This window comes from Argiope bruennichi, chromosome 5 (assembly GCF_947563725.1).
Source record: "Argiope bruennichi chromosome 5, qqArgBrue1.1, whole genome shotgun sequence".
NCBI lineage: Eukaryota > Metazoa > Arthropoda > Arachnida > Araneae > Araneidae > Argiope > Argiope bruennichi.
Window position 1 is genome coordinate 40,395,538 of NC_079155.1, and position 23,582 is coordinate 40,419,119.

Genomic DNA, 23,582 nt, shown 5'->3' on the forward strand with positions numbered 1-23,582 from the left:
TTTAAAACTCATCTTATAAAATCCGTTAAATATCGAATTTTACTTTTTCTCTCTATATGAATATAGTTATTTGTTTATTTAATGGTAGCATTGAACATTTTAATTCCTTTCTCATTTCGTTTTGACTTCCAAAGAAATATAGGTTTCAAAATGTTATATATTCATTTACACATCAAAAGTTAATATCCGCGCAGTATTAAATTTCCAAACATGTATTCTCGCTTTTTAATACTAGAAAAAGTATATAATAAACAGTGCATTAATTAATAGTTCCATTTCATTTGTTGTTGTTGTTTTTGTTTGATATATTCAAAACAACAGCGCATTTTCAAAAATTCATCTCTTCACATGTACAAGTAAAAGCCAACCCATGGAAACTAATGCGAACAGATTGTGATAATAGAAATTTTCTTACTCTGAGTATAACTGTAATGGTCACTATTTTATATTTCTAGAAATCAGTTCTAACAGTAGAAAATATTATGAGACTTTTAGGAGAGAGTAAAGTCTTTCTTTTAATACCTGTTGCTGACGATCGAATGGCAAATTTTCGGTGGTTCACTTCTTCTCCGAATATTTCCTTCAGATCTTCGATAATTCTACTGCGAATTTTATTAGGTAGTGAAGTATTCTTTACAATGTCATGTACCCTTCAAAAAATTAGTTAAAATGAACGTAGTAAGGCAAGAAAGTTATTAAACATATTTTAAAAGCACATTTAAAAATAAAAATCATCATAATCTATAAAAATATATTATAAAGTTGATTATTAATAGTTGAGTAAATAAAGTATAAAAGATTATCAAGGGAATAGACATATGAGACAATATTTGCAAAGTTAGAAAATATCAGTTAAATATGTCAGGAAGAAATTTGAATCAAGTGGAACATTTGATGACCGTAGTAACCATTTAATGCAGTTGTAGCTATTATCTATAAGAATTGGTAATATTGTTGGTTATTAATAGTTGAATAAATGACGTGTTAAAAGTTACTACGGGACACAAACAAATCAAACAAGATTAGTAAAGTTAGTATCGGTTAAACATGTCAGAATGAAATTTAAATGGAATATCGGACGACCTTCGTAATTGTTTAGTACAAGAAACATGAGAAACTGGACACATTGTACAAATAAAGCATTATATTTCTGGCGAGTTTGGAAAAAAACAAGTGATATTTTGATATCTGGCTAAGAAAGGATGTAAAGATAGGGAGGAAACGATGAGCTGATTGTGATTGATCAAATGGTGGTGGACCCTTTCATCCTGTATTGGTCTTCAAGATAAAATCCCTATTCTACGCACAACCTTTTTATGTTAAATGTTCACAATGTCCCTCTTAGAGACAGGGTTTTCAGCATTTTATTTGGCAATTTTAGAGAAATGAAAAAAGTTGTGAGATACAAGTTTTCCATCTGTATTGATCCAAAAATTGCAGTTTGCAAATGGTTCTCAAAAATCCTTAAGAATTTTACAGTAACACTTTTGTCAGTGTTTTCCTCAAAATATAGTCACTGAGATTTTCACTTCTGTCAAAATTCTGCATGAAATTTCATGTTCACAATGAATAATATACAGAAAAGTGGACTGTAATTTCATCATTCTAATTCTGAATTCTCTCATTCTAACTCTGAGTTCTTTTCGTGACGTCACACGCGTTCGTGACATTCAATACCACATCAGCGAGAGCAGCACTATAAAAAAATATAGTACCCAAGAATAACACTTAACAATCAGCATGGTATAAAATTGGAATAAAAGTCAATAATTAATTTAAGAATATTATTCTTTACTGCTGTATATAAACCTTTACTGATCAAGATTTCATGGCACATTATTTATGGAACGCATTTATATAGACACATATAATACGCGTGTATTATACAGTGTTTACTTTCCATTACAAGTAAGATAATTTATCACTACAATGCCATTTATACTGAAAGTATAAATAGATGACATTATATGCAGTTAGGAGGCTGAAAATTATTTGTCCTCGTAAAAAACAGGGGAATACAGACAAAATTGATTATTAATCAATTTTGAAGAGATTACAGAAGAAAAAAATATTTAGTTAACTTTTCAATAAAAGTTTCGATATCTAAAAATCTGACTCTAATGAAAGAATGGAACTATTTTGAATGAAACTGCAAAAGACAATAAACCCAACAAATTTTCACCTAGAATGTCAATTATAATTGTTTTATAGACTGTAAATACTATTATTATGTTTCAGAATAACCTTTCACCGAAAACAAGCGGACCGGAAAAATTTGTGAGGTAATGTATTCTCATTTTTAAAAAACTGATATTGTCATTTTGATTGTTAATTAATAACGGTAACTTGGTTTACACATTTATTACAAACACGCCAAAGATATAGAAAACTGAAATTCATTAGTATATGCAAAAGCTTTCCAAAGAATCTTAAAAAAATGCTTTTTTTCATTCTTAGCCATTTGTAATGATATTTCATTCTGAGGGAGACAGAGGCCAATTTTAGTATCTCCAAATGAACCAGTTATTGAAAAAGAAACTGAAGAAAAGGTAAAAGGTAATAATAAATATATCTTTTAATTATACAACCGGAATAACCGTAGGAAAATACTTCTTAAACGCCTCCTAGATTTGATCATATATAACCTCATATAATGGATTTTAATAGTCATTTATATTCTCTTATATACATTGTACTTGCATATAGACATTTTATTTCTCTTGTATATTTTTATTGTGAATTTCAATGTTTATCTAAAATTGCATCATGCTGATTATGATATTTAAAAACTCTGAAAAAATCACTCAAAAGAATTCCATCCAAAAGGTAACTTAGTATAATAGAACATTATAGAACAGAATTATTCTTAAATTATTATGTGTTTCAAATTTAATTATGTTCCTCTAGGAATAATCAATTAAAGAAAAATCAGAGAAATCTATGCTTTTTTTAGAAAAAAACTAGTAACTTGTCTTGAAAAAGGAATGCAAAGTGATTCTTAATGATAATATCTAATAATTTGTAGCATTGGCTATTTCTCAGTTAAATGGAAACTTTGAAAATAGTGAATAATTTCACGAAAAGTGTTCACAGTCTAGTGACTTCTTATTATTTGAGCTTTTGCAGAAATTACAGAATATAACAAATATTCTTCCTCTATAAATTTGAAAAATAGCAGAAAATATAGAATTAAGCATACTTGGAGCAAACTTCTTTCAAATCGCCTTCTTCATTTCCACTAAAAAATGAAAAAAGAAAATTTTAAAAAAAAAATGCTTTTTCATCCTTAAGAAAATTATGAATAAAAAATAGTTTATTCAAGGAGACTTACTAAGCAACATTTTCTAAATGTTTTAAGCCATCACGAATTTCTTGCGTCAAAAATTCGCTGTAAGCAGCTGTTGTCACAACGATTCCTTTCGGCACAGTAAACTGTAATTTAAAATAACAACTAATATTTTCGTAACTGAATGGAGTTAGATTTGAATATTGCACATAATAATTCCTTTTTTTAAAAATTTGAAGTTCGATATAAAAAACTGGTGAAAATATAATAAAGAAAATTCGATCAGTAAGAGTTTTGCTTTGTTAATATTCACTATCACAATACACGAGAATTGTATTTGTATTTCCTTAAAATTTTGAGACAAAAAGAAAAACAGAGTTAGTGCAACATATAAACTCGAAGACGAGCAATACTCAATGATATGATACAAGGTTTAATATGCTAAGACCCTATACACGATAGATATTGGAGGATAATGACTTTTATCGTTATATTTTGAAATAAAGTTTTGCTAACAAGTCATTGTGACTCTCTACAGAGTAGAGAAAAGGAACATTTAATAAGCATTCGTAAATCTCTTTTATGGACTATTTTGCTCACAAAATGCAAAATTCTCTGTTTGTGTCAGTTTAAAGCACTGTAAATGGGATGTCAGGAATGAAAAGACTTCCGCCTTCGAGGCATAGAATGTTGGACAAGGGGTATAAGAATGCGTATAGCCCTCCATTTGACTATGATTCAGAATTATTCAGAATTTGACTATGATCAGTGTTGCAGGAGGTTAGAGACTTTAACAAAACCAAACTGAATTATTGTGAGCTCTTAACTTCTATATTTTTAAAATCTCAGTGTAGGAAAGAATTTTGGATAAAAAAGTATCAAATTTGCTTTAAAAATGAAGAAATTTAATGGTAGAATAATTGTCACTATTTAAAGCTTTGAAATTTTATAAAAGTCTACACATATGGTCTTAATAGCACATGCTAAATTTCAATCTAGCTTAAAATATTTTTGAGTTTTCGTGCTCAAAGAGAATCAGAGTAATTCCAAATTCGTTTTTCTGACTGAGACTTGAAAGAGAGATTGTTTTGTAGAGATTCGTCAAAATTTCAATTCGAAATTTTTTAACGATTACAATATTTTCTCTTTATTAAGGGAGAAATTAAAATGTTAATTTTTTAGAAACTTTTATAAACAAATCGTGTGAAAGAAAATAATTATTGTAACGTATTTTTTCTTACTGTCTTTTCTCTCTCACTTAGCAATGTCAGTTTTCCAAGAGAGGATCCTTTTCCACCAGAAATTTCGCCAAAATGAGATGCATCCTCAGTGAATTGAACTGTCAGTGGCACAACTGAAAAAATGTATTAAAGAAAACTTACTAGAGTTATTTACAAATCATTATAGAACTCAAAATCTTAAAAGTTTTAGATAATAAAATAACAGGGTCTAATTCCTATTTTTTTCTCACGAGATCTGAAATAAAAAAAATAATATAAGTGTAATAAGCGTCGGTAAAGAAGACAAGAAAACGCAGCAGAGTGTACATAAAAATTGCACTTCTAGATGTCAAAAGTTCACATGCAGACATCAAATCTTTAATCAGAAAACAGCTCTGCACAAACAATTAGAGAGCTCGCTTTGCTATCAACACTTCAAATAAAGAATTCATTAGATTGCTCCGTTTTAGTTTCCTTATACTTATATAGTTAAAAAAGTGTATCGAAATTTCGGGAGGGGTTTATGGATCTCTACTCATAATAGGGATTTCATTCTGTTATGAGATGAGATAATATAGAATGATGCAAAAGAGATATAATATTTATCTCCTATGCTCCAGAGCCTCTGTCATTAAAATCACCAACTGTGACAAAGTTTGTTGCCAAGAAACAAGTTTTTTCCCCCTAGTGAACTTGAATTATTGGAAAACCAATACATAACCACGATGGCATTTCGTTGGTTCAGTAAGACTACCTAACAAGTTAGGAATCCAATTCTAATTAGGTACCATTAACTGTATAGGGGCTGAAACTCCTTTCCCAACTACCAGAAAACGACAGAAAAACAGCCAAGGAATTAAATACATGTTCCTGAGCTTTTTTTATTAAACTTTATATATTGTCTGTTACATTGCTAAATTGCCCGCTAATATTTCCGCTAAATTACAATCAAATAACTTGCAATAAGTCGATAATATAATGACATTATAAACGGATATTACAAAACAAAAATTTCATTATTATTAATAAAAATTTTGTAATAATACTTACTATCCGGAAATCCTATCGAAAGTGTAGGTTTCGGTTTCTTAGGCTGGTTTTTAATTTCCCTAACATCAGAATAAAAAAAGAATGAGAAGCCATTTTCATTATAATATTGTAATTTAAATAAGAAGCTGAATTTCCTCTACTAAAAATGCTTAAAATTATAGATATTGAGACAATAAATTAAAAAGGTACTTCGTTTTTCGCATGAACGGGTTTGGGGGCAAAGCCCAAGTTCATTATATATATATTTTTTTAACTTTTATGGAACCTAATAAAAACGGAAAATATACTCTGCACATGATTTCTTTACATAATTTCCGATGTAGCTCAGTTTGTATAACTTAATAGTGAATGAATAGAAATGAATATACTTTTTGCCACAAAATACAAATTCTACACTAAATGTCTCCTACTTCGCATTAACGTGAGAACGCTCTTACGTCAGAAAAGAGTTAGAAATGCAATTAAATGGTTATAACCCGATGCCTTTATTTCAGGTGCTTGAAATACTTTGTACCATCGGGTTGGAGTTTTTTATTCAAAAGATTAACTTTTCCCATTATCACAAATTGTTATGCACAGAATTGGAAAATTGGGACCAAGCAAATGTGCGTTTTACATATTATTTCTTTAAAGTTATAGCTTTTAAGGTATCTTTCTTCATAAATCATTCTATAAAGTTGCTTTTTCTTCATATCTGCATTGGAGATGCTGTACCTGGGCTCCTATTGAAGTGCATGGTTACTTTATTATGTCAAGACACCAAGTTTGTGACAATAACTATAGCCATTTTCTAGTTATTGCAAAATAGAAGGACTTTCATGTACACGATTCAATTTTCCTTTGGCTGGTTGGTTTTTCTTTTGAACAATACCCACAAATATAATATCAAAATCGCATACAAAAGCTAGCTATGTTTAAAATTTTTGTAATTGTTTACACCATTTACGGTTGTTTACACCAATTACCATTTTACGATTGCAGTTTTAAATAAGACATGTATCTATGATTTTCCGTAAGTTTAAAAAATTGATTTTATTAGGTTTACTTATAAAAATAACTTTTCACTCACCCTGACAAAATAAAACCAAAACCTTTTCTATTATTCACAGTGAATTCAACGGAAGATAATTCAAAAGATCCGATCCATCCTTGAGAATTGCTGAAAGTAATAGGCTCCTTTACAGTTCCGGATACTACATAATTGTTTTCTGGAATTTTAAAAAAAAAATTAACAGGGAAAATTTGTAGAGTAAACAATGTGGCAAAGATATGAAAACAGGAATATTTTTTCTACGGGCAAACGTATTTCATACTATTTCAGAAAATGTAGTGTGTCAGAAACAAATGATTTTAAAAAACCCGAGTTTTGAATTCATATACGTTTTGCTTGAAAAATTTTTTATAAATATTCTTGAAATTTATTATTTTTTTTATCTTTTAATGCAACAATACTTTATAAATAACTTTTGCTAGATACTGAAGACAAAAGAAAAAAATGGAAAATTGGAAAATATACAATAAATAAATAATATGCAGTTAAAAAAATTTTAATAAATCAAATACGAAACGAGTTCCATTTTGCAACAGAATAAGCACAGAGACAGTGAAGAAATGTTATGAAATTCGAAGAAAGGAACCTTAATATGTCTTTCGTTTGATCCAGGGTTATACTTCTTAAACTTTGATCATCTTTTATATTAACTGTTTCTCTTGAGTAAAACCTAAACTTTGTCGACGTTTCGTTTCAATTGGCTTATTCCCGAGTAAAGCTGAACTCAGTTGGCGTTTTAATTCTATTTATCTGCCCTCTATAAGATCTAATCTCTATTGGCCTCTCATGCCACACGAGACAACCCTGAGACCTGAAACTCTGCTTGCATTTGGATTCTAACTATTTGCCCTGAGTAAAATCTAAACTCTCTCATCATTTTCATTTCATCTGTTAACCTAATGTGTATCTACACCACTTGTATGCGAGGATAGAATGCTTACTCATATTCTCGAAGCACACACACCTCGTCTATTTTTGTAAAATGATCTGCTATCCATTTTTGCTCATTTGTAAACCATTCTCACAATTGTTCTCATTAAACTGGCCATTTTTGTCAATGTACATCAATACAGAAAAGCGACGAAATCTCTAATAAACAAGATATGACAAGGATGATGCGTAGATTAGTATATATTCTACATATCTCTGGCATAAATGTAAATTATTGCGTATAAAAAAACGTTTTTTTCCACAATTTCACTCTCTAGTAATTCTTCATAAATAATGTGTACTGTTATTATCGTTTATGCTGCAGTAGTTGAAAGTAACAAATAATTTCGAGCTCGCTAGTAATTTGATCACAAATTTTATTAGTTGAATCCTTGGGAAGCTATTATATTTGTGGTAAAATTCCAATAATTATAATACAGCTTGATTTTAAAATTATGTTCTAATATTTACAACATATTTACTGAAAAACACTTAGAATTCGTAAAACTGCGGTTAAACTCGTTAAAATGCGGTTATGAAGTATACAAAAAATCGTTAAAATGCGGTTATGAAGTATACAAGAAAATCGTTAAAATGCGGTTATGAAGTATACAAAAAGTCGTTAAAGAAGAAACATAAGCAGCGTATTAGAAGAGTGTAATAATTTAATAGAAAAAAGTTCGTAAATACCAAACGATATTCTTACGATGCCTTTTGGTGCCAGATTAATTAATTAAAACAAACGATAAATTAGTAGCGCTATCTGAAGGTGGCGCCACTTCATAGAAATTGCGAACAATTACAGTGACAGGAACCTGAATCTGATTTACAAAATAAGGGAAAAAGCAAGTACAAAGCATTGAAAATATATAGTTTGTTATGGCTTTCTGTGGCTAAATATTGAATTAATTTCAAGCATTCGAAAATTGTCATTTACATCAACGATATTTTTCACAACAATTTAAAGTGTGAGAATAACACCTGGGTAGATTTAATATACATCAGCTTGAATTATGAGCGTAACTATTTAAAAATTCTGATTATGACTGCACTCTTAACTTTATTAGAAACTTTAGATAAATTGAGCCAGAAGTAATGAATAAATATGATTGTTTTTGGATGGAATTCAAATGCAAAACAAAAATTGTTTTAATCATGAGCCCACTTATATTCATTATTAAACTGATAAAAAGCATTTTCCTGTTAATTAATAGCAATTATTTTTATATTCTTATACAAAATCAAAACAGTTATTACCTGATGTGAAATGAGCTTCGAAAGAACTTTGTGAACTTTCAGCAGTAAATGGTTTAACACTGATATCTGACTTCTTCAGGAGTTGTATTTCTCCATCTTGTTCAACAAGGAATCCCAAAGGCAAACTAATGAAATAAATGTCGATTAATAAATGAACTTTAATTGTTAATAAGAAGTCAAAGCAAATTTTTTACATTAGATAGATTCCTAATAAATTAAAATACAAAAATACTTTTTGCAAGTATGTGGAATCGAAAATTCTGACAAATGAAAATGTGTTCCATCCTGAAAAAGAAGAAATAAAGTATATTTCAAATTTAGAATTATCAGTTATTTCAACTAAGATCGTTCAATAAATAAGTAGCAAAGAGATGTGAATGCACAAAAAAACACTGACGTATAAGGAAAATATATATATAAGGATTGTTAAAGAATTCAAAAAGAAATTATCACAGGATGGGACTCCAGATAGTCTGTATAATAACTTACTGTAAGAAAACTGATAACAATCAACTGAGAATACATTAAAAATTGTTCATAGTACTTCTGATGAACTTTAGAAATAAACAATTTACAATTTTAATTTACAGTGAGGACAAGAAATGTGATGCATCGTACGGAAACAAATACTTTATTGCGAGCAGGAATCAAATTAAAGTAACAGTAAAAACATTCTACTAAAGTATATTTCCTTGATGACAATGCTAACCATATATATAATATATGGAAATACATGAGAACATGCGAATACAAAAAAGCGTAGATGAGAATACAAGAGATGCGTAGATGAGAATACAAAAGATGCGTAGATGAGAATACATACATCATACAAGAGAATGCGAACATGAGAGATAGCGCATACATAAGAAGAATGAGACATAAAAATGAGAAGAGCATGATACATGATTATACATGAGAATAAGCTGATATTTGAGAATGAGGAGAAGAGGATACATGAGAATAAGAAAACCATGGTACCAGAGAATGAGAAGAATATGACACATGAGAATGAGAAGAATATGATACATGAGAATGAGAAAAAAAATAATATATGAGAATGAGAAAAAAAAATAATACATTAGAATTCATGATAATGAGAAGAAGATGGTACATGATAATACAAAAGAATGAGAAGATGATACATGAAAATACATGAGAGTGAGGAAAACATGATACATGAGAATGCATACATACAAGAAAATGTAAGCAGCGTATCTTCAATTTAGACTTATTGCGTTTTAATTCCACAGTGTTCGGAAAATTGCTGAAACTTTGAAAAAAAAATAAGTCTTTTTAAAAATAGTAATATGATGGATAGAGTTTATTAACCGTTCTCGGTTAACTGTCAGGAATTTTCCAACGACGCTTTATATCTTGTAACGGTTAATGTTTCGATAAGAAATATTTACAGTTCCTGATACACTGGTAACTAATATATTGAAAAGATAAGATTCATATTGAAATAAACTTACTGATGGAGAATTTCCTAAAATAGTTGTGAATTTACATCCTGAGGCAGCATCATTTTTACCTATAAAATAAGTTAAAACAAATAGATTAGAACACTGATGTTTGAATATACTGTATTGATGCAAATATGGTATTAAAAATAATGCTTACCAAGATTTCTGATTTTTTCTCCAAATAAATAAATTTCATAGTCTGGTCCATCATTTACCGAAATGGTTCCAGTAATCACTCCGGTTTGAGCATATAAGTTAAAGGCGTCATTAAATCTAGAATGCCATAAAATTTTCTGTTTTTATTTAAATTATAAATTGAAAGTACATTTAAAAAGGCTGTTTAAGCAAAAATCAAAAATAATTTCAAATAAGGAACATAAATTAAAAAAATAACTTGCATTTTATTGTTGCCTTTTTAGATGGCAAATATAAATATATATAGAATAAAATACAATTTAACCTCTGCGTATGAAAATTAAATAGTCAGAAGATTTTATTTAAATCAGAGATACAACCTAAAACGTAAACTTAAAACTGACACTACAGCTAGTAAATGGAAGAAGGGAGAAATCATGAGTAGCACAAACTCGAAAGCAATTGTCGTTATCTCCCCTAGACTTTCCCACATACTTTTTAATAAGGGAGTTCTCCGTCTTCTACTCGCATAAAATTGCGTACTGAGCGAAGCCGCGAATGGTACAAGATTATCTTTTGTGGTGAAAGCTTATAAGCCAGTTAACAACTACGCTACCCGAGCAATTGTTTTTGTATCATGGTCATGTTACTGAACTGCGAACCACTAGGTCTCAGGTTCTATTTCTAGGTTCTATCCTCACGCATCCCAATCCGCTACATTGGTGACCTCGGACGATGAACCTTCAACCTTCGTACAGCTTTTGTGGCGCCATCTATCCATAGCAAACTAAAGTCGTCCGATTCACTTGACGCAGCAACCAAAGTCGCCAGACTCACTTGGCGCAACAGCATCAGCAACCACTCACCCACAAACTCTCGTCATAACGCTTGGCGCTACTCAACTGGATACAGGCGCATTAGAATCAACAGCTAATAACATCACCACTCAACAGCCATATCGTTCGTCTCACCTCCGACTCATTGGAGGGAGAGTCTGTGGCGAAAGCTTATAAGCCAGGTAACAACTCCGCTACCCAAGCAATTGCTTTTGTATGATGGTCATGTTACTGGACTGCGATTTCAGATTTTCGCACATGAGAGTTTAGTACGCCTTAGCACAGTTAAGAAAACCAAATATGCACCTTTGACATCATTTTCATACCAACAGAAATTAAAATCTGAAATAAGTAGTAACAAAATCATATACCTAATTCCGTATGCATAAATTGTTACCATTTTATCTTATCGTGTTTGCATGTATAAGAATGTATGGAAAGATAGACGGTCAACCCCTCCACAGTTTTTAAAATTCGATATTGATCTGCATTTTAAATATATGTGTACTAAATTTTCTTCGTCCAAATTCCTTAAATTTTTAATAAATCGCGTTTACATGCATGAAAAATTACATACCAATAAACAAATTTATTAAACACTTGATACGAAACTATGCTTTTGATATTTGACCTATGTGCCACATTTTATTTATATAGCTGTATAGGTTTTCAATGCCATTTTGAATTAATCGTATTCATAGATAAACACAGAGACGGATATAGTTCCAAAAATGTGTTTTACGCACTGGAAAAGGTCTGAAAAGTAATGGCTTATCATTATGCGAAGACTGAATTCTTTGATGATTACAATATATTTTCATTGCATACTTTTCCTAAAAGAAAGTAAAAGTTAAAACAAAAAAGTAAACTATTAAACTTTTATAGAAACCAGTGGGAGGTGGTGTTCCTGAAACTTTCTAGCACCTCTCCAATAAATGTCTTATCGTTCCCTCTTCCATTAAATTGTGAAACTCCGAATGACTTTCATGGCGTTTACAAGCAATAGTTATGAAATATAATAAATACCGGTGTAAATCTAGCATTTTTACTATATTGATCGCAAAAAATATGTATTTTATACTCGTATTTCCCGCCTGATTAACCCTAACATTTAAAACAAATTATATCCATATTCGTATTGATAAGATAACATAACCGAATGTCACTGATTTAAACCATTACTTTTACATACATACAAAGTACAGACCTATAGTACTGATTGTTGTATTTGATTCAAAATGTACTAATTATTTATATGGTAAATCTGTATATTAAATTAAATTTTACTTTTTTACCGTTTACCAACCGTTTTACTTTTTATAGTTTTCGACTTCTCTTGTACTCGAAAAGCCAGACAGAATGCCTTTTAGCTCAAACTTTGGAAGGTATCTACAAATTTTTTTGTTATCCCATATACTTGCTTAGTTCCAAATTTTTTCTACATAGCTGCATGCATTTTGTAGTTACTAAATTCAAATGTACTCGAATAGCGAATTAGATATACTTCCTGTGAATGGTTTAAGTCAACATTTGACAAAAATCTACAAATTTGTTCGCAATTCTACATATCAAAGGTTGATAAAAGTGATCATCAGTCTATAAGTGTTTCAATAATGTTAGTTAAGAGCACAATAAAAGACTAGAATTCATAACTTTCTTCCTAGAATTAATGTTTCTTAAACATAAACAGTATATTGTAATTAATAATAAGAAGAATTGACCATATATTTAAAATATTTCCCCAATATTATTTTAGCAAAAGCTATTACATTTTTATTGCTTTTTACTTTAATGCAAACACACAACTACTCTTTAAATGACTTATAAATAAAAAGATTAAAAAAAATATGTAAAAATTTTATCAATGTTACTAAATTACTTTTGAATTGGTGGCACTAGAGGTAATTCCCAATCCGATCTCGCTATTGCATTGGCGAATTCTTGAGGATTGGTGTCTACTGTCAAATCGTATACATCTGATGATGCCTTCCACCTGCAGGGAAAATAAAAATGGGAAACACAACATTAATTTGAGGTAATTATTTAAAGCTCCGGATATTTAATTAATATTTTTTAATCATGCTTAATATTTTTTAATCGTTTGATTCGTCTCATTCCTATCAAAGAACAATTTTATTGCAATTTCTATGAATAATCATTTATAATGAATAACATTTAATAAAAAATTGATTTAAATATAAAATGCTCAATATTTTTTAATGTTTAAATATTATATTTAAAAAATTATTTACTCAAAATTTCAGAATACAGAATGTCCATACATTAGTTTTAGCATCTTAAAGTAATAAAAATATTTGCACCAAACAGTTGTAACTCTAATTTATTTTGTAGAAATACAATATTTCTCTAAAACATTTTCGGAATATCTGACATCAGCTTCAGGGGGGGGGGGAGGTAAGAATATTTTGCTGCTGTCAGCTTTTACTGGCATTTACCTGTTGTGTATTGTCCGCTGTTTATGTTTGACAGATAATCCTTTCATATTTCTTAAAATGTTTTTTAATTTTAATCAAACCAATTTATAATCTTTGCAATTTTTTAACAGTTCTTTATTTAGTGATTAATTTACAGACCTGATTTTTTTTAACCTGAAAGTAGCCACTGAATACAATCGAATTGAAAAAAGTAATAGATGTAAAATTCTTATTAAGTTAACCCTTTCTAAGGCCGTGGGAAGTATGCTTCCCACCAAATTTATCAATCTTTGTATGAAATTATGTAGGTTGACATCAGTTTTGACAATTTTTTTTAGAAAGACAGAAACTTAGATGCTTCAGTTCTTTATCTCACACAAAATGATGTGTCTTGATTTGTACTTAATTATTAATTAACCAAATTAATTAATTAATCAAATTAAATTTATCTAATAAGCTAAATGAATCCCTTTTCTTATTCTAATTTCATGCCTAAAAATATTTAAACATAATATGACTAGAAAAAAATGGCCCTTTAAAGGGTTAATTTGAAGTTTATTGATTTTTTAAAAACTCTTTAATAAACGTTTGCAAAATTACCGTTAGCAGCTCGAAAAATATCGTAATATTACTCTTTCAATAATCAATGCGATTTGACTCGTAAAAAGTTTTAATGTCAAACATGTGAATAAAACTTTCTGATCAAAGAATCCATAAGTATAAATAATTTCCAGATTCTATTTATAACTATAATTTTAGGATTTCATTCCATATTTTTTAAATCTGATCATTAATTACTGAACATTTTGAAAATTAATGAACCTGTACGTTAATGAATGTATTTTGAACGCTCCTCCGAGATGCAGAATATTTTTTGCTATTTTATCTATTTTTATAATTATCATTTCAGTTCGATAAAGATTTATCAATTTAACTTACAAAACATAACATGTTTTATACTATAATTTTACTATCAAAATATTTTCGCCGCATCTGAACTTACTAAATCTAAGGCACGGTTTAATTCCAAGGACATACAAATTTTCTTACAATTTTAATAACAAAGGAAATACAAATTTTACATTTGCTAAAATTCCCTAATAGATTTTTACTAAAATATAAAATTATTTAAACTAAAACAACCAAAAAATCACTTACGACAATGCGAATTTTACAAAAACTAATTCTTCAAAATCATTCTTGTTTTCCGATGTTTCTCTACAAAATAAATAAATAAATAAAAATAATATGACTTCGGAAAAATAAGCATTTGAACATAACCTAAAATTATCGCTTTTTTTTCCAAACTTACTTCAACATTCCACAATAAAATATCCTCCATCTTCTCATAGGGCAAACATAATGTACTCGAAGTTTCCCACAAGAAAAAGCATGACAGTAGCCATCAGATGATTCTTGGTACCCCACTGTTTCCACTAGACTGTATGTTTTACCAGTTGCTAATTTCAGATGAACAAAAGCATCAGCTTTCTGATTAAGTCCTCGAGATATACGCACGAAGAAGCTTTCGGATTTTGAATTCACTCCATAAAAAGTAATTTCATCTGAAGCCTTCAAATAAACAAAGATACAAATCTTCAAACTAAAATAGTTGATATCGAGTATATTGGTAAAAAGAAGTTCAAAAAAGTGGCGCAGTTATGCGATCATAAAAGAATTCCGATTTAATTTAATTAATTAAGTGATTGTTTCATACCGAAAATGCCTTTTTAATACCTTTTATACTTTACCAGGCGATATATGATTCATTTGAATAAAAATATTTTAATATTTAAAACCAACGGAAGCAGACTCCCCATAGCTTCCTCTCATACTCTCTAATAAATTGGTCATGCCAGAGAACGCCTTTGCATGACATTGGTGTACAATAATTATGAAATAATAACTTTTGGCTTGAATTTAGCATCTTTAGTGAATTTATTGTGTCATCCATGGCGAGTTTTTTTTGGCGATTTATCCTTGTTATACTGTAAATATTATTCGAAAATCGGATTTGTGCTTTAGACACGTTTTTCTTAACCGAGTGGAACAAAGATTTATCAGTATTAGATAAAACGGCACTTGTAGTTACAAAGTCCCAAGCCAAATTTGATGTATTTAAGTCATTGCGTTTTTTAATACATGTTTCTGAAAGTATAGGCAGACAGACAGTCAGCTCATTGTTGGATTTGGCTCAAAATTCTGCAGGTGTATATACAATAGATGTTAAATCCGTGTACCGAATCTTAACTATTTAGTTTTCTTCTTTTTGTAGATATCGAGTTAATTTATAATAGAACAACCGGACAGATGAATTTCCTCTTATCAGATTTTACACAAAATTTGATAGAAACTTGCAAATTTGGTGTAAAGACCATATTTATAATTCCACCCATCTAGCTCAATGCATGTTTGAGTTATCTTTGTCACAAGCAGAGGATATTTTTCAAAAAGGTATTTTTTGCCCTCAAGAAACGAGGATATTTTATCCTAACTATACTTTCTCTATATTACGTATACAAAAAAAGTAAAAGAACGATCGCAATATCATTTCTATTTTATTTATTTATTTACATATTATAACCCCTCCGAAATAAAATAAATTTCTGTTTATAAAACAATTTACTTCTAGTTTCGACAAACTTTTATGATCTATCTTAATTAAAAATCTTAATTAGAGGAAAGACAGGATCTAACTAGCCTCCTACTCCACAAATTTCTATGCTGTCTTTTTTTTTTTTTTTTTTTTCACCCTCGATAGCAGAACTGAGTTTAGTCAAGTTCAGGCTTTAAGTGAATCTCATAGAATCTTGTAACCGTTGAAACGAATAACTTAACTATGCAATGTTCCTGGCTTTGTTTCAAGTCACTAATACAAATTGTGGGGATACAACTGTTGTTATAAAATATTACAAAAAAAGTATTCTAGTGCTGCAATTTTTCCATAATTTCTATAAATAATTTATTGTCAAATGAATTGATGCTTATTCAGGTTTAAATAATAAGTATTCACCCTGAGGTTAAACTTACAATACTGAACCCGGAATTCATTTATCAACGGTTAGTTTCAAATTGCATAGTTGTTTGTTTTTAATTACCCTGCATTATCGATTCCCATTTCTTGTCCTGCATACTGATATTTTCTTGGTCAAGTAAAATGCAATATAAGACAAATTAGGAAATAAATCTTAATACTAACATCTGGTAAATGAGATTCCGGAAACGGGGCTTCAATTTCCTTTTCCAGCTGGGGCACAATGTATCCTAATTTTACAGGATCTCCAATGGCATCGATGTCATACAAGTCGAACTTTTTACGTTGGAATGCACTGAGAATGCGTATTGCAATATACGTTATTATCCATTTTATCCAGAAAATAAAATCTGAAAAAATAACCAAAATATATATCAAGCGGTACCACAAAAGTAAATAAATAAAAAAATAATAGAAACAATCAAAAAGAATATAAAGAATCAAATGATTTATGCCTCGTTACATTTTCAGTAAGCTATCTTTAGTTGTCTGATTGATTGTATATATAAATATGTATTACTGTTATTTCCCATAATACCATCTTATTTCTGTCACAAAATATAATTTATTCCATCCATATTTGATATCCACTGTCAGTGCTTTGGCATACATGTATCATATAATGCTAAGTATCTAGCGCTTTACAAATTTAATATAAAAATGCACTTTGAATAAAATAATAGAATGTATTTTTCAATTATGAAAATTCACACTGTCTTTAAAAATAAACAATATGTAAAATTCTTTTCTCTGTGCCATGTCTTTACTTATACCGCAAACTTATAATTTCCTAAAAGTAGATATATGAAGAATTTTTATAAATTGCTGTTTGTCAACAAAATGTCTTTCCATCCATATATTTTTGGGAAAAAAATATTGGCAAATGATATATTGTTACAGTTTCTAAAAAGAATTTCCAATCATTTTCAGAAAGATGATTATAATAAATTACAAACAAAGTCACTCTATTTCCATGTACTTCATGCTCATCTTGAGAGGCTGACTTGGTATTACATCGGTCTCGAATTTAGTATCGTAAGATAAATTTCAATATTTCCATCAAATTTCAATATTTCCATCAATATTTCCATCAAAATATACTCTGCTTGGTGAATTGTTACTTGAGAAAGTGAAAACAAAGTGTGTCATGGTACGATCCTCGCACTACTGTGGTCAAAATTGAGAACCGTGCAACAACAGCTCAGACATTATTTCCGCCTTCTATTTAAAAATCTAAATTATGAGGTCTACTTAGAAAATAATCCTCCGGCAACATTTAAACAGGGCATTAATCAAAAAATTCAATTTATGTATAACTTGCATGCTCACTTATGACCTGGAATACGAATAAAAGTTCCAAGATATATTAGAAAATTGTTCCTGGAGAACACAGCAATTGAACATTAATCTAATTACTTAATTCATTGATTGAATCAGCTGATACCTTGACGGCTTCTACTGAAACCATGCATGAGGAAAAAACTTCTCAGTTAAAAAAAAATAGAAATAAATCAGTTCTGTAAAGCGCCACTCAACTACGCATGGTATTTTGTTATAGGCTCTAATTGCTTTCTTCAATTCAAGAGCAAACTTACCTGAAAACAGAAGACACTTTTTCACGATTTATTTCTGGACACATCAAAGCACTTACTTTGCAGCAGGGACGGAAGCTCTTTCTGGAATAACATTGATATAAAGTTGATGAGACATTCCCACTCCCATATTTTGGATTGTTTGGATCAAATATTTAGACCAAATTAAATCAGACAAAAGTCGACATTTCAAAAGACCTGATTCCATTCATCGGTTATTTGGTTAGATTACTTTCCAGCAAGGACAAGCTCTTTCCGGAATGCCGCTGATATAAAATTGACAAGACATTCCCACTCCCACATTTTGGATTGTTTGGATCAAACATTCAGATCAAATTAAATTAAACAACAGCCGATTTTATTCATCGGTTGTTGGGTTCGGCTTCTTTCCAGCATGGACGAAGGCTTTTTCCGGAATGCCATTGGTATAAAGACGAAACATTCCCACTTCCACATTCAAAAATTTAGACCAAATTAAATCAGGCAAAAGTCGACATTTCAAAAGACTCGATTTCATTTATAGGTTGTTTGGATAGTTTACTTTCCAGCAGGGACAAAAGCACTTTCCAGAATGCCATTGGTTAAATGTTGAACAGACATTCCCACTCTAACATTCTGGATTGTTTGATTTCTAACATTTAGACCAAATTAAATTAGAAAAAAAAATCTATTTTATTCATCGGTTGTTGGGTTCGGCTTCTTCCCAGCATGGACGAAAGCTCTTTCCGGAATGCCATTGGTATAAAGACGAGACATTCCCACTCGCACATTTTGGATTGTATGGATCAAACATTTAGACAAAATTAAATCAGACAAAAGCTGACATTTCATAGAACCTGATTCTATTTATCGGTTGTTCGGAATTTTTAGATTAATGGAGGTGATCTATTTACGCTAGACCATCTGGAAATAATAGAACAACTATAATGTGCTGGCATATGACTTGTGGTAAGAATCAAAATTCTGATGTTTGTTCGAAAACATTTCTTCTCGGATAACATCAGAATACGGTATTAATCATATATTTCAATTAATAACCATCTTATACTCTCATTTGTAACCTATCATGGAATAAGTGAGTTTTTATTGAATTCTTTAGATAGCGAAAACAAAAATAAAAACCCGCAATACTGGGGAAAAACAAAGACGAGCTCATAAATAAAAAAAATATTTATAACATTTAAAACACTCTGTGTCAGTATAAGAGGAGTATACCTTTCTTAATTCTTGGTCATGTGTGATGAATGTTTATAGATTCTGATTGAAATCTTTAATTAATAGACCAGAAAATGACGCCGTGGATAATATTTGTCCCTTGTCACAATATGGTTTATGATAAGAAGTTTTGCAGTTAAGTGCTTAGATAAGACATTTTGTTTACTCTCTCACACTTCTCAATAATAATAGAAGTGATAATGCCACTTCATGCAAAGTAACACGGAATCTTTAAGAAACGTCTCTGGTTATCTCTGTCATTATTAAAGTACATAATCCAAATGCGAAATCCTGTAAATTCAACAGATTAGTCAAAGAAAAAGCAAAGAGTATGCGCATAAGAAGTGCACAAATTTTTAATTTTTATCAGTAAATATGTGTATAAGTACTAAAACAAATATTTATGTTTTAAATTGCCTTATCCATTAGCAAAATCCAGATGACATCATAATCCTAGGATAAAACTATGTGATCATCAACTTTGATTCTAAACTTTTTATGAAACTGGTATTGAGAATTAAAAATTAAAATTTGGTAAGGCATTTATAAAAGCTGTTACTTTTCTATCAAGAATGTTGACTCCTACAAAGATTTAATCACTTCTGTTTTAATCTTTTCATTGTTATCTATTCAAATATTGATCATCATTATCATCTTATTTGGCTAGATAGCCCAGAGTGGGCCAATGCCTTCCTTTGAATTCTGTTCCACCGCTTTCTATTTTTGACACTTGTGTTGACACTATTTTGACACAGTTTCTTTTTTGGATAGCCAGGAAGTCTGACTCCACTAACTCCATCCATCTCATTTTGGGTCTACTCCTTTTCCTATTTGTTAGAGGTTTATTTAAAAGATTTTTTAATATGGAATCATTATCCATTCTAAATATATGAACCGCCCAGTTCATACGATTTATTTTTATGAACTTTGTAATATCTGGCTCTCTATAGATTTTATATAGCTCAAAGTTATATCTTCTTCTCCAAACATTGTTGATTTCTATCCCACCAAGAATGACTCGCAAAATTTTTCTTTCGGAAATGGCAATTTAATTTTCGCCAGCTTTGGCCAGGGTCCAGGTCTCTCAGAAATAGGCAAGTATTGGTCTAATTAAGATTTTATATAATAAAAATTTTGTATTTCTTGATAGTAGTGAGGATTTAAAAAATCATTTTAGTCCGTAAAAGGCTTTATTTGCATTCATTAGACGATCTTGAATCTCCTTGACTATGCTATTGTCATCAGTAACTATAGAACCAAGATAAGTAAAACTTTGGACAATCTGAAATTTGTGAGAACCCATTTCTATATGGGATTCATGGGAGGTTCCATTACTTAGTACAGGCATATATTTGGTATTTTCGCTGTTTATGATAAGTCCCATGCTATTAAAAGCATGCTCTAAATAAAGAAAAGCATCTTTTCATGCGGAAACAGTTCTCAAAATGATGTCAAAATCGTCCGCATTGGCCAAAAATTGTGTTGATTTTGGGAATATATTGCCTCTGATGTTAATTCCTGAATATCTTATGACTTTCTCTAAAGCAACGTTAAAAAGAAGACAGGAGAAAGAATCATCCTATCAGACTCCATTATTGACACTCATTTCTTCTGATAAAGATCCAAAGAATTTGACATTAGCATTGTGTTTAACACTTCACACACTTGATAAGATATTCTTCTGACTATTATTAAAGAGATATTTTTTCTTTGCTTTATAATTGTTTATTGGCATCGTTTCAAACTGAATAAAAATTTACATCTTATTAATTCTTTAAAAAAAACGGAAAAACTGCCCGTTATTGTTTAGCTTCAACGGACCTTTTAAGAAATTATTGTTTGAAATAATGCAATAAAATTTTAAATCCTCATTCTTTCTAGAAAAAAATAGAATAATTTCGACATCTCTGTTTCAATTTTCCACATTTGCACTACTTTTAAGCAATTTCAGTAGTACACGTTATATTTACCTTTTATAATATTGTTTGAATTTTTCTACATCTGCTCATGAAGAAAATCTTGTGCACATTGGTAGGGGAATTGGTTGAGCGAAGGGACGTTAGATTGGGAAAGTGTACACATTGAAAAAATCTTTTAAAAGTACTTAAAACAATAAAGTATTAAAAATTTACAAAAAAAAAATGCAAGGCAAGGCTAATAAGCGTTCAAATTAATAAACATCGAACCTTTATCAAAATAATATTGTTTACTAGCATAGATAGATGTCATTGAGAATAAAAATAAACAAAAAAAAAATATGCATTTCATATGTTTTTATAAAGTAATTAAAATAAGAAATTAAATGAGCCATTAACATTTTAATTTTGCTAAAAATATGTGTAACTAAATTTACTAGATTGTTTTTCTAAGACTTCATACTGAGCACTGCCTGTGGGTGTAAAGTGCCTAAATCCACTATAGAACGAACTGAGAATGCGCATAAAGAATGCTTCAAATGTTAGTAAAATGGACTACAACATGTATGTTATCTATATGACAAAGGGAACTCACAATGAGCAATATATAAAATATAGAACTAACTAAAATTACCAGATTATTAAAACAAAGATTTCATATTAAATACTGCTTTGTACCTCTTAAATCTGCCACTGATAGAACTGAAGATGCTCATGAAAAATACTTCGCATGCTAATGAAATGGACTACGGTATTTATGTTACCCATGTGACAAAAAATGTATGTAATAAATTGCTCATGTGAACTCACAATGAGCAATTTATAACATACGTAAGTAAATTTTAGGCTTTTTTCTTGAATAGTTTTAAATGTTTCTTTTTATCGTTGTTAACAGGATGCCAACCATTTGCAGTCTTGCAGTTATTAACAATCGATGTAATTATTTTACAATAATCGTTATCTTGAAAAAAAAAACAATAAAAGAATTCTGTAGTTTGAATTGGCATGTTATTAGTACCTGCTTTTGTTTTTCTTCAGATTTTTCAAAAATTGATAATTTAATTTTATTTCCAATGTTTACTGTTATTTCCTTCCATATAACACAGCATAGGACATCTGGGATACTTAAGCATGCTATTTTTATCTTTTAAATCTTTTTGTTATTTTAATTTAAGTACATATTTAAATATCGAAGATCTTGCAATTTAATGCATGAGTCTGATACACCATTTCGTACCTAAAGTCAAACTTTTCAAAAAATGAATAAAAATTCCAAAATCCGAAGCTTACCTAATGGAATTTCAAATATTTTGGAGATAGATGACAGCACCATACTGCTAATATGCCGAGCACTTTTTTCCCGACGCGGGTCTGCCGGCAAGGATGAGAAAGAACTAAGTTCTATTCGTGAAATAGAATACTTAGTAGCCAGAAGATAAAAACCATTTACACCACTTATCTTTTTCGTCAGACTACACTTTATCGAGCAGTAAGTAATCAAACGCAGAATGATGAAGAAGCGAAGAAATCAAGCATAGATAGCAAATAATAGATTATGGTCTAACTGAGCTGTGACGGATGTCAAGGTCGTTTTTTTATACTAGCTGAGAGCTCAGTTTGTTTCGATCGATTGCGACATCACATATTGCGCAATGTTTGCTAATTTTTGAATGGAAAAAATGACCTCTTGTCAGTAAACTGGAAAGTAATGGTAGATTCTGTTCTTTTAAAATTACATGTAAAGAACATTTTACCAACATTTCCTCTTGCAATTTCAATAGAGCCTATAGTGGATATACGTAGATATTTTGAGATCCAAGACAGTGTACTTTATGAGACAAATTGTTAAATAAATTGGCGAATTTAACTTACATTTCAAATCATTTTTACTTGAATCAATATGTTATTAATTTAATTAGGGTAAATTTTTATTCAATTAATATTGTAAAAATGTATTTCAATTTATTAGTTTATTTTAACTCAAAAGTAGAGCAACATCAACTTTTGTATATCACATTATTTAAGCTGATTTTCAGTATTTATCACTCATTTAACCCTTTGTACTCGGAAAAGGAATTCGATGCATAATTATTCACCTAATACAAAGACTTGTTTATTACTCAGAAAAATAAATATATATAATTGTTTTACGTTGAATTCCC

The 23,582-nt window shown here is 29.8% G+C and overlaps 1 protein-coding gene across 1 annotated transcript in view; it reads right to left on the bottom strand.

Moving 5' to 3' along the window:
- Positions 1–22,912, bottom strand: part of LOC129968807 (putative phosphoenolpyruvate synthase) — a 58,577-nt gene extending 35,665 nt beyond the window's left edge. The window contains exons 1-15 of the mRNA XM_056083070.1: positions 22,711–22,912; positions 16,863–17,047; positions 14,976–15,235; positions 14,822–14,881; positions 13,108–13,221; positions 10,415–10,530; positions 10,267–10,325; positions 9,027–9,079; positions 8,795–8,919; positions 6,626–6,764; positions 5,557–5,615; positions 4,528–4,640; positions 3,332–3,432; positions 3,200–3,238; positions 523–650 (exon numbers count right to left, since the gene is read on the bottom strand). Of these exons, the coding sequence (XP_055939045.1) occupies positions 523–650; positions 3,200–3,238; positions 3,332–3,432; positions 4,528–4,640; positions 5,557–5,615; positions 6,626–6,764; positions 8,795–8,919; positions 9,027–9,079; positions 10,267–10,325; positions 10,415–10,530; positions 13,108–13,221; positions 14,822–14,881; positions 14,976–15,235; positions 16,863–17,047; positions 22,711–22,753 (1,594 nt within the window). The 5' untranslated portion in view covers positions 22,754–22,912. The remainder of the gene's footprint in view (positions 1–522; positions 651–3,199; positions 3,239–3,331; positions 3,433–4,527; positions 4,641–5,556; positions 5,616–6,625; positions 6,765–8,794; positions 8,920–9,026; positions 9,080–10,266; positions 10,326–10,414; positions 10,531–13,107; positions 13,222–14,821; positions 14,882–14,975; positions 15,236–16,862; positions 17,048–22,710) is intronic.
- Between the last annotated feature and the right edge of the window lie 670 nt (positions 22,913–23,582).